The 16,809-nt window shown below is 44.5% G+C and overlaps 1 protein-coding gene across 5 annotated transcripts in view; it reads left to right on the plus strand.

The window, feature by feature from the left end:
• Positions 1–16,809, plus strand: part of IDE (insulin degrading enzyme) — a 75,117-nt gene that overhangs the window by 47,010 nt on the left and 11,298 nt on the right. For 4 of the 5 annotated variants that reach the window (XM_066600999.1, XM_066600998.1, XM_066600995.1 and 1 more), the window contains exons 13-17: positions 668–790; positions 4,510–4,592; positions 8,413–8,557; positions 11,827–11,937; positions 13,396–13,516. In XM_066600999.1, the coding sequence (XP_066457096.1) occupies positions 668–790; positions 4,510–4,592; positions 8,413–8,557; positions 11,827–11,937; positions 13,396–13,516 (583 nt within the window). Of the gene's footprint in view, positions 1–667; positions 791–4,509; positions 4,593–8,412; positions 8,558–8,925; positions 9,071–11,826; positions 11,938–13,395; positions 13,517–16,809 lie in introns of all 5 variants that reach the window. The other variant, XM_066600996.1, reaches the window with a different exon arrangement.

Consider the following 16,809-nt stretch of genomic DNA (forward strand, 5'->3'; position numbering starts at 1 on the left):
CACACACTGCAAGTTATGTTCTCAAAGAGAATTGCATGATAATAGTGCGAGATGGAAAAACTGAAGCAGGTCCTATCTGTGCAAGAGGAAAAACACCCATTAAAAGCAATGGGTTATTACAACGTGCAAGTACTGTGCGTCTCAGAACCTGTGTGCTTTTTCCTTGGTCATGTAAATACAGCTTGGGCGACTTTCAGACAACCATATTATAGGCACATTTTTGCTTTAAAGCGCCCCTCCAGGCCTGGACAAACAAAGATGGCTGCACATTGCATATCAGTATGTATCAATAGCACTTGGCCTAACCCCAGGTCTGCTGACCCGAACTCTGAGCATTGTAGTATGGTGCTGCTAGTTTGGATCAGTAGGCCCGACATCGGGCTGGGAACTCACCCATCATATAAGTGCAAAGATATGCCTGTAATGCGCTCCTCTAAAATATTACAGTACCGCGTGCAAATTGGCTCCTTCCCGTCACTTCACATATCGGTCATCTTGAGTGGTTTGTGGCCGGCACAGTTTAAAAGTAGTGTGCACATTTTATAAGTTTAGAACGGGTATCGCTCCTCATTGTCCATGTATAGTTTGGCGTTTCTTTAAAGTCGCCGTATAGTAAGTGGTTTGTGAAATTGCACAATTAATATATAATATAAAAATGTCTTTTTAGAAGTGGCAGAAAGCTGATTTAAATGGAAAGTTTCATCTTCCGACGAGGAACGAGTTTATTCCCACAAACTTTGAGATTGTTCCTTTAGAAAAGGATGCAACGCCCTATCCTGCGCTGCTAAAGGTAAGAAGGCACTTGTAATTTTGTCACATAATGTAAAATGTCACGTCTATATAATGACCTGCAGAATTAGTATGTTTGTGCAGGCTGACTAAAGGTGTTATCTGGGTTTATTACTATTGCTGATCTATCCTCAGAATCAGTAGTTGATCTGAGGGGGTCTGCCACTTGGGATTCCCACCAATTAGCTGATCTTTGGGCCAGCCATCGGTGCGGATAGCGCTGTTCATATTGCAGTGGCCCAGTTTGGTACTGCAAACACAGCTCCCATTGAGTTCCATCTCTATCCACACTGACAGCGGACAAGACAATCAGTTGATTGGTGGGGATCCTGAGCTGTGGACATCTGCTAATCAAATGTTTACTTATTCTCAGGATAGGTCATCAATGGTAAAAGTTCCGGACAATCCCTTTAATTCAATTATTCACGCTACATGAATCAACAGGTGTAAATTAGAGATTATATACAGCTTGTTGAAGGGAACCTAACCACTATTATGGGCACGCGCCAAATTTTGTGGACGCTTCATAAAGTTTTCAACTTATTTTATTTTTTTAACTTTTATTTCTATATCTCACCACTACCCCACCTTCCTTGTGTTGATTAACAGGTTGCTTTTTTCTGAGTTCTTGTTTGTTGCTACCAAATCCTACATCTATGGAGCCAAAAGACTGCTATCCCCATGAGTAGGATCATGCATAGTAGCTGTATGAACCAGGTTGGAGTACTCCTTTACGCTGCATGAGATTTCGATGAGTGTGTTCTGGGGGCAGCAGTCTCTAGCAACTTCAGGGAGTCTCATGAATACACTGAATTTTTCCAAAAGCTGGAAAGCCCCGCTGACTCCTTGCATCTAATTTACATGCCATGCAAGAACACTTTGCAATCAATTCCTGAAGGTAGCTGGCATCCTTTTTAGAGTACTATTAATAGGAAACGATCATCTTTACTACAGTGTATGTATGGCGATGATCAGGTGCAGAAGAGGGGTGACCTCTCTGCATACAGCGAGGGCGTCAGCTGTTTACTACAACGGACACCGCGGGCAATAGCTGCAATCTGCAGTTCGGCCGATCGCGGCTATTAACCCTTTAAATGCCGCTGTCAATTCTGAGAGCAGCATTTAAATCCCCCGAACAGTCCCATACAGTTCACCCGCGGTGAGATCAGGGAGCCATGCAGGTGTCATGGCAGCCGGGGGCCTTCTGAAAGGCCCCAGGGCTGCCTTGGGAGTCTGCCTATCAAGCCATCCCAGTGGGGTGGTGCCTTCACCTGCTCTTATGTATCAGCTTCATGCCTGGACTAATGTCTCTTAATACAGTTTGAGGGTTGTATTTCGCCCTTGTTCTGATAGATGCCCAGGAGCGGGATGGGATTTGTGTTTTTTTTTTTTCTGCACAGTGATAGTCAAATGACTTATTAAATAAGCTAGAGGACTGGAGCTTGGTATTGCCTGGATAACTTGTACAAAATACTGCAGTATTTCAGTAGGCTGTATAGGCTGAAATTATGGCAAGCCTGGGGGTGTCCGCTTATCCCCGAGGTGCCATGGCAACCAATGGGCACCCCTCCATCGTGTCACGGGGTGATGATGGGATGCCAGCTGCTTTGCTACAGTTGAAGCAGTTAAGTTAGAAACAGCTTATAGTTGCCTGGTAAGAAACGAGCTCTGCTCCTGAGCGCTCCACAACTCGTATTGTCGTGGGTTGTGAAAGCATTAATAATATTTTTGTAAGAACTTGCTGTAAAATCTCGTCATGTTCACTGGGGAAGACTGCTTTGACCTTGGGTATATAGCAGCTGCTGATTGGAGGCATTGAGGTTGATCGGGCAGCAATGTCTGGCTGTTCGCCCTCCTGCGTAGGGGTAGATCGGAGAGTAATACTGCTCTGTTGACCAGCCGTGGTGCCTAGGAATGGGGCACATAGCCATTGGGGGTGGGCGGAGAACGGGCAGGCCTTCCAGCCACAGTTCCTGCCATACAGGACCTGCCGCCTCGGTGCAACGGCAGGCTTGTCATGCGGTCCGGCAGGCGGCCAACAAACAACGTGCAGCGGCCAATACATACATGCCCATGGTGGCATAAACCGTGTGACACCCACCCCCATGCAGAACATGCACAGCTACACATAAATACAGCGCAGCGACTGCTACAGAAATGCCGCACCGCGGCTCCACATTAAAGCCGCACGGTGGCAATTCGGTTCTCTTGGATACATCAGACACCAGAGGAATGACGCAGTTCACACAGAACCGAACCACCAGACATGCAGGAAGATTGATGGATAGATGTGAAGTTCAGCTGCTAAGAAATATGCAGAACAGATCCCAGCAGCAAGTTCTAACGTGGCCCCAAGGTGGCCAGTGTAGGCATAACACAAGCCGCATGGCAACTGTAAAAGACGCCGCTAGGTGGCAACAGACCCAGCATGGTGCTACACACTGCATGGTAGTGAATACACCCCCGCATGTTTAAACTACACAGCCTGTCAGGCAGCATGACACAGGAGGGGGACTCCTGTACAGGGGCAAGGTAACAAGAGAAGCCCTATTTACTTACCTGCCCCTTCTAACGCGCCTATTTTTTTTCTTCCCTGCTTCCAGCAGGGTCCCCTGACGAGCTTCCCATACCCTGCAGGGAGGGAAGAGGCATCTTCCCTGGGATACCTATGGCTGGTGGGCAACGAACTGGACTCCAGCTGTGCCACGTTTTCTTAGCCAGGTAGGGCAGACAACGGACAGCAATGTATGGCCGTTTGCCCTCCTTCATAGGGGGAGATCGGAGAGTAATACTGCTCTGTCGACCTGCAATTGCTTCTTGGAGGCGGACAGACACTTGACGTCTGACCTCCTTGTGGGTAACAGGCAGTGAGCTGGCCTGGCCTGTCCCCACATCCCTGTAGTCCTGAGGACCTTGATTGAAGAGGTCTGCCTCCTACAGACACTAAGCAAAAACTGATTAGCGGAGTACCTGCAGAGGGTATATAGCAAGTGGGAGGAGTCAACTTGTTTGTCTGCTTAGTGTCCGCCTCCAATAGGCAGTTGTTATATACCGTAACCATGTCAAAGCTGTGTGCCCCAATGATGCAGCTTTTTTTTTCTTTTTAGCAGTAATGAATTTAGGATGTCTATAATTGTATTGACATGCAGAATACACTTGTCATTTTTTTTACCACTGCCACACAGTGAATGTTGAAAACCAAAGCTGAGGAAACGGTGGTGACATTTATTTTTTCCCTATTCTACTGTAGAAAAGAGTTCAGATTTTAAAAAACCAACTGGGTGCTTAAAAGGGTTTGTGGAGTTTATTTTTTAATGGGCTACCTCTGATTAAGAAAAGCAAAAAACTCCATAAAAGATCCTATATGCCCTTGTCCAGGATCCATTCACACCGCCGGGTCTGTTTACAGGCTGCAGTGGAAGTCTTTAAATGGAATGCCACAGGCTGCTGCAGCCAATTGCAGACCTCAGCAGTCAACCACATAGCTTTGTGATAGGCTGCAGCAGCCTGGGGCGACCTGTGAACCAGCTGACTGCAGCCTGCAATCATAATGTTGGCAGATTGAATGGATCTTCAAGGATTCAGGACAGGTGATTATAGGACCTTTTTTATAACCACCGGTAGCGTATTTGAAAAAGAATGGGGGGGGGGGGGACGACTTGAAAATCCTTTTTTAAATATCTGGTTTAGTAAGTGTCTTTTACTGTCTCATTTCAATAGGACACAGCAATGAGCAAACTATGGTTCAAGCAGGATGACAAATTCTTTCTTCCCAAAGCCTGCCTCAACTTCGAGTTCTTCAGGTAGGTCTGCACCCATTACAGCACCGATCTAGTATGATAAGCTATTATCTTTCCACACAAACTCCGCTGTCAGCATCTGTATACTAATTAGGAGAGACTGTGTGTTTTCCAAGCATGGATAATAAGTTCTCACTAATATTTATGTGGCGGGCTATAATCGCAGGAATCATCCAATGTGCTGACACTGAACACTCTACGTTCATATTTTTTATTGCTTGAACTTCAATAAAACTGTCATAATCCCCTGCTCTGGCAATAACTGCCGATCGTTTATCTTCTGTTTATGGCTAATGATAAATTCCACCACGTCTGAAATACTTGGCCATAACCCATTAAGCAGTTAATGCTGCAGTTGCTCCATTTCTGTCTTCCTGCATGATTGAGTGGAGCCAAGAAACAAAATGCAAAGTTACTTTAATGTAAAGAAACTTTTTAACGTTTGTTTTTGCAAGTGCACAAGGATAAGAATCCCTCTAGCAAATGAATTTGGATTTTCTTTAACCACTTCATGACTGCTCAGAGAAAATTTATGTCACTGCTGCCTAGGCTCTGTGCAGCGGTGACATGAATTGTAAGTTCTTCTGTCAGCGTGCGATCGCGGACACCCCCCCACCCCCCCTCCCACAGCAAAGAAAACACCCTAGCAGTCTGTGGTTCAGGTGCCATCGTTGGGAGCTGATTGACTGACTGCCATTAGCTGTTACCGGGACCTGATCCAGTCAGATATGGAGGGGGGTGGGGGAGTGAAGAGACACAGCTGGTACAGCTCTGTTAGTGTTAGGAAAAATAAGGAGAGCATACGGTGTAAAACACACATTATGTCCTCCTTTTACTTTTGATTAGAGATGAGCGAGTATACTCGCTAAGACACATTACTCGAGCGAGTAGTGCCTTAGCCGAGTATCTCCCCGCTCGTCTCTAAAGATTCGGGGGCCGGCGCGAGTGACAGGTGAGTTGGGGGGGGGGGGGGGGGAGGAGAGGGGGAGAGAGAGATCTCCCCTCCGTTCCTCCCCGCTCTCCCCCGCCGGCCCCTGAATCTTTTTAGAGACGAGCGGGGAGACACTCGGCTAAGGCACTACTTGCTCGAGTAATGTGTCTTAGCGAGTATACTCGCTCATCTCTACTTTTGATATATCTCCCGTGTAGAAACGGGACAGAAATGACTTTAATATTTTTAAACAGGGAATTACAAGCTACGGTGGCCTACGTTACGCTTGTATCCCTTGCTACACTGCAGCTACTACATATCTAAAACATGCAGAGGCTGCTGTAATCACAGGACTTTGGATCTATAATGGTAACTAGCTAGTTAAAGGCGTATTCCATTTTGTAAAGTTGTGGCATATTTCTAGGACATGCCATCCCTCTTTATAACCTTTGGGGTCAGACTTCTTTGATGCCCACAGAGTTTGACAATAAAGCGGTTACAGCACTTAGCATTGCATCACATAACTTTTTCCTGCACAGTGGCGTTCCCTACCACCCTGAGATTGGCCCTCCTCTAATCCTAAAGTAATGGCATGTCCTAGCAATATGACTTTATTTTACAAGATGGTAATATCCTTTTTAACGAACTAGTTTTCACTATAGATATAAAACCCTGTGATCTGGCTCCTAACGTCTTCAGTAATTTCGGCCTCCGTGGTCCTGACCTATGTTGTATACGGTTCGCAGCATTACCCTATGGTGTATTGGAATTCAGCCACAATCATCAAAGCAACTGTCGTTGCCGGGGTCTGGAGATTATAGCAGCCTTAACCCCTCAAATCGTATGTTTTGTGCAAACACAGCAGTTATTGGAAGTCTGTTTTAATTATAAAGCTTAAGGCCAAGATTGCCAGGGATTATCAACCTCCATGTTTTGAGACCTTCTTGCTTTAACTCCCATTCTAATTATAATTAAACATCTGTGAACTATGGTATTTGTGTTAAGAAGTAAATTATTTCAGGTCGTCGGGTGGGTAGTGATAACAACACTGCGTATTATATGACCTGCTGATATTGTGTGTTTTTATTCGTTACTATGTTGTCTTGGAGCACTTTTTTGTTGCATATAAAACTGCATGTTTTGAGAGTTGTTGTTTTTTTTTTTTGTTTGTTTTCTCACGAAAACTTAAGGCCTCCTTCCCACGAGCGTGACGGGCTCCGCAGCGTAATATTCCGCTGTGAAGCCCGTCACGGCGCCCCCCAGAGCCCCTATACTTACCTGCGGGAGATAGCGTGAAATCGCTTCCCCGCCCACCACCGCCGCATCACCGCTCGTCACCGCTCATCACCGCCCACCACTCTCGCGTCACCAGCCGTGTCACGTGACGCGGCCGGCCGCGTCATTTGGCGTCATATGACGCGCGGCGGTGGGCGGGAAAGCGTTTTTTCACGCTATCTCCCGCTGGTTACAGCGGGAGATAGCGTGAACGGACGGCTTCCATTGACTGCAATGGAAGCCGTCAGTGCGTACAGCCCGTCCTCACCCGCAGAAAATAGAGCATGCTGCGGGTGAGGACGGGAGAAATCGCGGTGCGTAATTCCGCGGTGGAATTACGCATCGTGAGCATTGAGCTATTAGGTTCAATAGAACCTAATAGCTGCGTGCAACGCAGCGGATTTTCGCCGCGAATTACGCGGCGGAAATCCGTTCGTGGGAAGGAGGCCTAAATGAGTATACTGGGATTTTATATACCCTCAGGCTGGGTTCACAGTGGGCGGAATTGCCACGGAATTTCCATGCAGACTTTCGGCAATTTTTATTCCGGGATAAAGCAGCAAAGTGGATGAGATTTGCCAAAAGCTTGTCCACATGCTGCCGAGAAGCCGTTGCGGCCAATCCGTGCTGAAACTGGCCCGCCGCACGGAATTTAAAGCCGCTGCATGTCAATTTTATCGCAGTCTCCGCTGCGGCCGTCTCTCCTCTCTTGTGAGAAGAGATGGCTGCAGTGGAATGCAGGCGCCGAAGACTCTTCAAAACCAGCGCCAAACGGTTCGCATTTTGAATCTGCATTTCTGCGGCGGAAATCTCATGGTATTTCCGTGCGCTCCCACTCCGGTCATTCTGCGAGATTTCTTCTGGATTTACGCCCCGTGTGACCGCAGCCTTAGCTTTTTGGCCATCGGTGTATAAACACATGCAGTTTTTGAGGCAGGCTTTTCTAAAGGGGGTGTACAAAACACAAATTTTATTTTTCTTGCTGCCATGGAGTGGTATAAAGAAAGGCCTACTCTCTTCCTTCAGTGGCTTCCCGACCCACGATGGAGTTTCTATCTCCTCTATTACGAACACTAAAGAAGGCGACTGCAGTCACATGTCGTTCCTTATGTATGTGACCACTTAATTGCAGACTTCAGTGATCATGGCAGAAGCCCCACTGAAGCGCCGGTGACTGGCCTGGCTGTCACATGCACAATGAGTGACGCGTGACTACAGCCACCGCCTTCAGGGTTTGAAGTGGTGGAGTGGAGCTCCAGCACTAGATGGAAAGCCTCTGAAGGAGGTAGAACGCTTTACATCATTCATGACCATGAAAAAAAATTGACCCCCCCAAAAGCTGCTTTTAGACAATGTGGGTGTTTTTTAAATTTTGTTTTTGTAGTCTACTTTTGGCTTTGGGTCAAAAAACTGCATCCAAAACTGCATGTGTGATTCCAGACTTATAGTTTCAGGGCTGTCCTTTTATAGACCATCCCTAATCCTCTTGTTTAGAACCAATATTGCTGTTGGTACAGTTCTTACAAGGATTCTCTTGCATCCTCCAAAAAAGTCAAGAATCTATATTCCTAGAGATGCTTGTGGCCGCCAGACTTTAATCTCAATATTCTCTTTCAGCCCATTTGCTTATGTGGATCCTTTGCATTGTAACATGGCCTATTTGTACCTTGAACTGCTTAAAAATTCTCTCAACGAGTATGCATATGCAGCAGAACTAGCCGGCCTGAACTATGACCTCCAAAATACCATCTATGGGATGTATGTAAGTACCTGAAACCCAAGGCGGACAATAACAATCTCTCCTCCATTTCTTCCCTGGTCCTTATCATGGGTGGAAGAAGTTTGTAGAACCTTTTAGATATCCTTTATGGGGAACCAACCTTCTCATTACCTCTCTGAAAACCAAAACCACAAACCTGATCGGTTTCGCTGTGTAGTCCAGATACCATCCCATCTCAAAGACCATGTGATTGTGAAGCTGCATATCCATACTCTTTTTGTCAAGGTGACGTCCTCACACGTTCATCTCATTGCTTGAGTTATCACATCTGTTCTGGTTTTTAGTTTTATTTTTTTTTCTACTTTATTTTTTTGTTTCCTTTTTTTTCCCATTTTTTTTTTCTTTGTTAGTCGTTACCTTTATGCTGACCCCCTCCATTGCAACATGACATACCTGTTTCTAAGGTTATTGAAGGATGATTTAAAAGAGTATACATATGCAGCCCGCCTCGCAGGTGTCAACTATGGCATTGCATCAGGAATGAATGCAATTCTTGTAAGTAGATATCTCAAGGAAGCCGTGACTTCCCATCAAGGCATGAAAAGGCATATATATATAACTGTGTGGGGTGCTTTATTCTGGCTTTTATATATATATTTTTTTTATTTTGGTGGAAATTGAAAGTGTTACTCCCAGAAGGAATATATTCTGGGTATGACACTACATATATGTTTAGAAAACTGTAATGAATCAGACAAAAGATTAATCTAGAGACTGCATGGGCAAACCCATGGTCATGACACCTTGCATGGCATGTCTTGTGATGTTTGCAATATGAGGACGGGTATTCTCCTTTTGGAAGATCCTATTTTGGATGGTGGTCATGTAGGGTATGACAACTGGGTGCACTACTCTGTCCGCATACTGATGATAGACCTTGTGCCTTCAACAACCACCAACTCATAACAGATTGCCCATGGATTGGACTTGTGTGACTCTGAAATCACAGCAGGGTGGTCCGTTTCTCCAAAACATTGACTGATACATTAACAATTATCACTTTGCCCCAAATAGAATCGTGACTTGTCCATAAACACAACCTCTCTCCATTCATGCATCCAGTTACGTCTAGCATTACACCAAGCTGTTTATAAGGTTTCAAGGGGTAACTGACTCCACAGCACTGATCCGAGCAGGGGTTGGTCACCTGCCTATCGGCAATGCCATCTACACAATCTGGCAGTCTACACGTGGCATTGTCCTTCTGCGTGGACCTCTGCCAAGCCTGCAAGCACTGGAGCTTTCCTGTGTCCACCACTTAGTAAACCCTTTGTACTGACGTTCTACTACAGCCAGTCCTTCAGGAAGCTCCACGATATGATGCCCCCATTTCAATCATGTCCATTTTCATAAGACATTTGGGTGCACAAAGTTCGAACTCTACGATTTGGTATACATGGTCACCGGCCGTCTGTGGACCTTCTTACATAACACCCTTTGACTTGTAAACTAAAGCAATGTAACATTTTGCTTTACCAAGGTTCCCATAATTTGCATTCTAATACACGTACTTCATCCAATTTTTCTGCAACTTTGGGTGTAACACTTTTTTTCAATTTCCACCAGCATATTTGGACTTGGGTTTTGCCTTTTTTCATTTAAGGATACATTTGTCAGTAATGTAATGCAGCGTTGGAAGATCAAAGTAGTTTGCAGATGGGATGATCTTCACGGCACCCATGCAGTTGATCGACCCCTTTTTTTTTTACATGTTAGAAAGCAATAAATTGATTAAATCGCCAACTCCTGAGTCGGGACTCGGATCTACTTTATAAAGTAAGGGTTAAAGGTCCGTATACAAGGGCAACATTCCTGCTGGAAATAAGTGTAGATGGGTGGTTGCTTGGGGCAATCATCACCACGTATGTGACCATTTGGTACAAACAGTTGGTCAGCAGCACATCTCTGTATACACGGGGTGATCTGCTGCCGACAGATAACTTTTAATGTTTCCATAAAGGATACTTGTATGCCCTTTGATCAGCGGACGGTTTTCCTGGGACACTTGTGGGGATGAGTGTTAATACGAACACTCTACCACCCAATAATTGGCCCGTGTAAAAGCACAATTGCATGGTTGGTACAATCTGGTGACTTGGTTTTGAGTTTTCAACAGCTAATAGATTAATTTTACTAATCCTCGGATCGATGAATATTTGCTCCTTTGTCTTTTATAATTTAGGATTGCTTCAATCTAAAGTGTTTTTTCAGCAGTGGAGAATGAGATGTGCCCGTTTTGTGTGTTGAAGTGACACTTTGATTTCGGAACAAAATTTTGTAATGGGACAGGAGGGAGAGAGGGTATCTTACCTGCAGTTCTTGCCTACAGTCCTTCCTCTTTGCCAGTTTTGGACCCCGTTTTCAGCCTTCCAAGATGGCAACTTTCTAACTACCTCATGCACCCTGTGTACTGCTCTGATTGGCCAGTGTTGGTCATGTGGGCAGCTCTGGCCAATCATAGGAGGTACAGTGCATCTCTAGCCTAACACTATCAATGCACCACCGTGGTTTAGGTTTAGGCGGTCTGAGGACTGTCTGACGTCTTGGATGCCTGAAAAATGGGACCTGGAACTGGCAGAAGAGGGCAGAAAAGTACTGCAGATAATGTATCTCTGTTCCCCCCCTTCCCTTCGGTCCTGGAAGAGAATTTGGTCCATAAATTGGACTGTTGCTTTGAATATTCTTGGCGAAAGTCCAACTTTATTCACAGGGGTTATTTCTATCTCCTGTCGTGTGAACTATGTGCATGGGATTCTAACTACTGCATGCCTCTTCCTCACAATGGGACGTGGTACCGTGCTTGATGCTGGTTGGGGAGCACCTGATTTTCATTTCTTCTTAGTGACTTCACAAGTAATTGGGCTCCTTAAGTTCTAGCAGTTGTCCGCTCTGGACAATTTCCAATTAATAGAGCTGTCCCTCATCAGATTGCATAGTGTTCTGCTGATGGGTCCCCCGGGAACCAGTTCTAGTGTGTGACAGACCCGACAGTAAGTGAAACCAGCATCACTTTGGTGTTAATTTTACAGGGGGTCCGTTTGTTTCCATTATGTCTGGAGTATAGAATGGTGTAGTCGGCTAGATTTTATGCTCTAAATTTAATGGAAACAAATGTAACCTTTTGTAAAACTCCCCAACTCCACCCCTCCGGTGTGACTCTGCATAGTACTGGCAGGGGAACACAACCGTGTGTGGGGTGCTCTTCTTATAACTAGTTCTGGGGATGCACTGACCTCTGCCTTGTTTTCCAGCTGTCGGTGAAGGGTTACAATGACAAGCAGCATATTTTGCTTAAGAAGATCATTGAGAAAATGGTCACTTTTGAAATAGATGAGAAACGTTTTGAGATCATTAAGGAAGCGGTAAGTCTCCAGCTGCATCTTATCTTATCTGCTTTATGTTCTCTTTCAGAACACTTGACTTTTTTTTATTACTTTTTTACAATTTTAGAAGCTTGGGTACATTCTAGAATAAGAAGCTGCATATCAGGAATTCCAGAATCTAATGAATGTTCTTATTGGAGTGGATCACTTTAACCCCTTAGTGACGGAGCGTTTTTAATTTTTTCCATTTTCATTTCTTCCTCCCCCTTTTTTGCTGTACTTCTATATAAATATATAATATGGAAAAAAAATTATTCATATTCCATTTTGGAATACATACTGCTTTTTGAGCTTTTTTTTTTTTTTATTGCATTTTGTCTTGGAGACACGGTGACCAAAAAAAAAATCGCATTTCTGGTGTTTATTTTTTCTGACATTTCATCATGTAGGGTACAAAAATGTTTTACTTTGACAGATCGGACTTTAACGGACGGACCAATGCCAAATATGTATTTTTGTTTCATTATTTAGATTTTTATTATAAATATAGCAAAGGGCTTTTTTTTTATTAGTAAACCTTTATTACTAGAGATGAGCGAGCACACTTGTTTAAGGCAGATGCTCAAGCGAGCATCGCTCTTCTCGAATAACTGATTACTTGTCCGAGCAAATGCGGGGGAGAGAGATCTCTTCCCCACCCCCACCCCCACCCCCTGCATTTGCTCGGATGGGTAATCAGTTATTTGCTTGAATATCTGCCTTAAACTAGCTGCTCGCTTATCTCTATTTTATAACTTTTTTTTTTTTTGTCAACTTTCGTTGCTTTGATCACTCCTGCAGTGTGATGTACTGAATTAGCATTACATCACACTGCTATCAGGCAGGCAGTCTATCAAGCCACCCCACAGGGATGGCCTGATAGGCAGTCTGCCATGACAGCCCTGGGGCCTTTCAGAAGGCCCCCAGCTCATATGACACCCGCACGGTTCCCTGTAATCTCATCACGGGGGGCCATACGCGACCCCCGAACATCTGGGGGATTTAAATGCCGCTGTCAGAATTGACTGTGGCATTTAAAGGGTTAACAGCTCCGATGAGCGGCTGCCTAACAGCTGACACGATGCATGAAGAGATCTCCCTGCGCGCTCTCTTCATACATAGACCGCCGATACAGGCTGTCAAAAGGCGTATCAGCGGTCACCATGGGGGTTAAAGTTGAAAGTGAGGTTATTGGTGAGTTATTACCCCGGCCTGGAGCTTTCCTTAGCCCATACAAATACACTCCTGAGGAGTCTGCTGGAGTCTTAGTAACAAGGCTACACCGATGCGTTGTGGATGCACGCTTCCATTACAAGTGCACTTTAAACAGACTTCTGCAGGTTCCATGTTCTGGCATGTCTATTAGTCCTATTCATATTAGATGAAACCTTTAGTTTTGAAGCTTAACGAGTCTCCTAGTATATAGTCGTTACAATGTTAGATCTTCCTTTTTTGCAGTACATGCGTTCCCTGAACAACTTCCGTGCGGAACAGCCTCACCAGCATGCAATGTATTACCTAAGGCTGCTGATGACTGAAGTGGCCTGGACCAAAGACGAGCTCCGGGAAGCGCTAGAAGGTCAGCAATTGTCCAAAATTGTTTTCTAGCTATACAATTAATGGCTTTACTAATCCCTTGTGGATGAAGCCCAAACCCTCTTAAAGGGGAAGTATCATCTGAAATGTACTTAATGTTTACGTATGTTAAATGCTTTAAATGAAGTTTATATGTTCATTTAAAACCTGCTGTTTTCCCTCTGACCACTGAGTCCAATAATAGTATAGTACTTCCTGTTCTGTAGAGATCCCTTCTTAGCATTCATCTCACTAACCTCATAGGCAGGATTACAATGAAAACTAACATCTATATATAGATAAGTCACAGCTCACCTCCTCCCCTCCCTGCACAACTTTCCGTTCCTAGTCATCTAGGTCAAATGCAGAACTGACGGACGTTGTAAGTAGTTTTGCTGTAGTTTCTGGCCACAACAACTCCAGTCTCCTACATGATTGAAGCGATTGCAGTCCCAGCAGGGATGGATTGTGAATATGGGCTCTTCTATTTCTGGATTTCTATAGGCCTTTTTCTTTCCTTCATCTTGTGCACAGACAGACATATGTTTTCGCGTATTTTTCTAAAACCTCCTATTTCTATCTGGCTGAATTTCCTCTGCTTGCACTCCTTTGTGCTGTGGGTGATATTTGCCGCTGTTCTAATAGACCATTTTCCAGTTGTATAGTACTTCATTTGCCTTCCCAGCAGCCCTATAAATCATGTTCTCTGCTCTGCGGAGAGCGCCGCTTTATCTGCTCGCACCACCTGAACGAGCGAAGCTATTTGCTCTGGAGCGTAAACGCATGTGCCGCAAGATTGCAATGAAACTGGGTCAGACAGCGAGCGGATTAGAAGCAGCGGCTCCGCTCATGTAATGTAATATAAATGGGAACATTACTTGTTTTTATATTTGTGTGCGGCCTCCATACATCACAGAATTACTGGCAATGTTCTTACCCAGCAGCACTTCTGGCATTACTAAGACTGGGGTATCAAATAGGATTACTGCTGCCGTCGCCCTTGGACTTCGTAGGAAGAATGTATAGTGAAAATGAGACCGCCAATCAAAATGTGAAGGGGCTCTTTGGGCTTTAACCTTTTGTGACCGAGGGTTATTGATGCTTCTGTGTCCAGGTTACGTTCTACAGTTCTGGTATCCCCACTTTGAAAAAAAAGTTTTGTTTTTTTTTTGTTTTTTTTTTTTTGAAAGGCATAGCTACATAAAGGATTGTTTTATCCAGTATGGCCTGTAGTTTTTTATTGCTACAGATTTGAGGTACATATTGCGTTTTTTTTTGTTTGTTTGTTTTTTTTGTCCCCATAGGGGATTTGAACTTGCAGTTGTATAATTGCTTATATTGTTTAAGAGGCATCTTAAGGCGTGCCTGTAGCCTGACCTAATAGGCATACAATCATGGCAGCCCTGGGGGACTTCAGAAGGCCACAACCTGCGATCACATCCAGCAATCTCTTGGGGTGGGTAGGGGCTGCATTAGTGGTAATGAAATGTCCCGAATGGGAGTTAAATGCCCCAATCAGATTATTGTTAAATAAAACCAGGTTTAAAAATAAGTTTCAGCTCAAGTCCGATATGAAGCATATTGAAAAGATGAATAGAACAGAAGTTTGGTTCTTGCGGCTGAAAACAATTGAGACAGTGGAATTGGTACAATCAGTCAGTATAGAATGGAAAAGAGGAAATATTAAACAAGAACTAATTTGTTTGGCATACATCTGGTCTTGGGTCTCCTTAAAATGGAAGGGGGGAGGTTAGTTGATCAGTCAATGTGCAGCATCGAATGCAATTTAAGCCAAGGACCCCTTCGTGAAACTTGTGTTGGCATGAGTTTTTGGTAAGCTATTACCACTTGAACCAGTCTTGTCCAACCCCACAAGGAGGGTGGCACGACAGACATTCATGTCCTGGCACTTACTTGTCGGGCAAGAAAAGCTTCTTTAAGAAATTTGTGTGGTGTGACCAAAGTTCTTCATCAATGGGCTAAATATGGTCATTTTGGGATCTAAATGGAGAGGAGAGGTGAAGAGTGGGAATAGTAAGGTAAACGGATCCGACCCAAATTTCATGATATAAGGGCATTCCCATAGTAAATGCCAAAAACCAGCATTGAGCTGATGACCTCTGACAGGCTGTTGGTATTTTACCCATTTTTGGTAGTCCTTCATCAGTCCCAGCTTACCCCTGTTAAATATAAAACTGTATTAATCTGTTATTAGCAGGGGATACAATCAAATGAGATTCCACTACATGTAGCCACTCTTCGGCTGACAACGTGGGAATGAGGGATTTCCATCTATCCTGGATAAAAAGCAGCTCAGAACTAACCTTTTCTGAGAAGTGTGTATAGAGTATTGATATTAATCCTCTAGGCCCATTTACACGAGCCGATGATCGCTAAAAAAGTTGCTAAAAGGCAATCGTTTTAGCAATAATCGTTGCATCTAAACGTGCGTTCATCGTGCGCTGCCAGCTGATCGTTAAATTCAGTCCAACCTAAAAATCGTCGGTCAGCCTTATCAGCTTGGCTCCCACGCCTGCTCCGTACACGGCACATACAGCGGACAGGGTCTATAGATGTCCTTAATGCACAGGGGAGAAGAAGTTAGCTGGATATATCCATATGTATATCAGGAAGAGGTTCACATTGATGGCTTAACACAGCTCAGTCTTCATTCACTTGGGATACTAGACACAACCAGTCCTAAGCACAAGCGGAGGCCGCATCCACACAGGTGATTTTTCTTGCGCGATTTTGTAGCTATGCGACAACGCTACAAATCTCATGTATATGGAGCCCATGCTTTACTATGGGTTCTTCTACATGAGCAATGCTTGGTAGGCTGATACATTGTGAGACTACAAAATCGCGGCATGCTCTATACAATGGCGACTTGCTATGTTTTGTAGCCCATGTTTCTCTAACGAGCCTCTTTGTTTATCGCAACGCATAGCACGAACTTGTTAAAATCGCATGAAAATTCATTAGAAAGTTGTATTAACTTTTTTGCTACAAAGTCGCGCAATTTTATCGCGTGTAGCAGCGACGCTACATTTTTAACTGGAAAAAAAAGCATCACTGGCGCTATAAAATCGCGTGTACGTAGCGGAGATAAATCGCTGTTGTCCGTGTGGAAGAGGCCTGAAGGCGAGGAAAACCCTTAAAGGGGTTGTCCCGCGAAAGCAAGTGGGGGTGTACACTTCTGTATGGCCATATTAATGCACTTTGTAATGTACACTGTGCATTAATTATGAGCCATACAGAAGTTATTCACTTGCCTGTTCCGTTGCTAGCGTCCCC

This window comes from Eleutherodactylus coqui, chromosome 4 (assembly GCF_035609145.1).
Source record: "Eleutherodactylus coqui strain aEleCoq1 chromosome 4, aEleCoq1.hap1, whole genome shotgun sequence".
Classification (NCBI taxonomy): domain Eukaryota; kingdom Metazoa; phylum Chordata; class Amphibia; order Anura; family Eleutherodactylidae; genus Eleutherodactylus; species Eleutherodactylus coqui.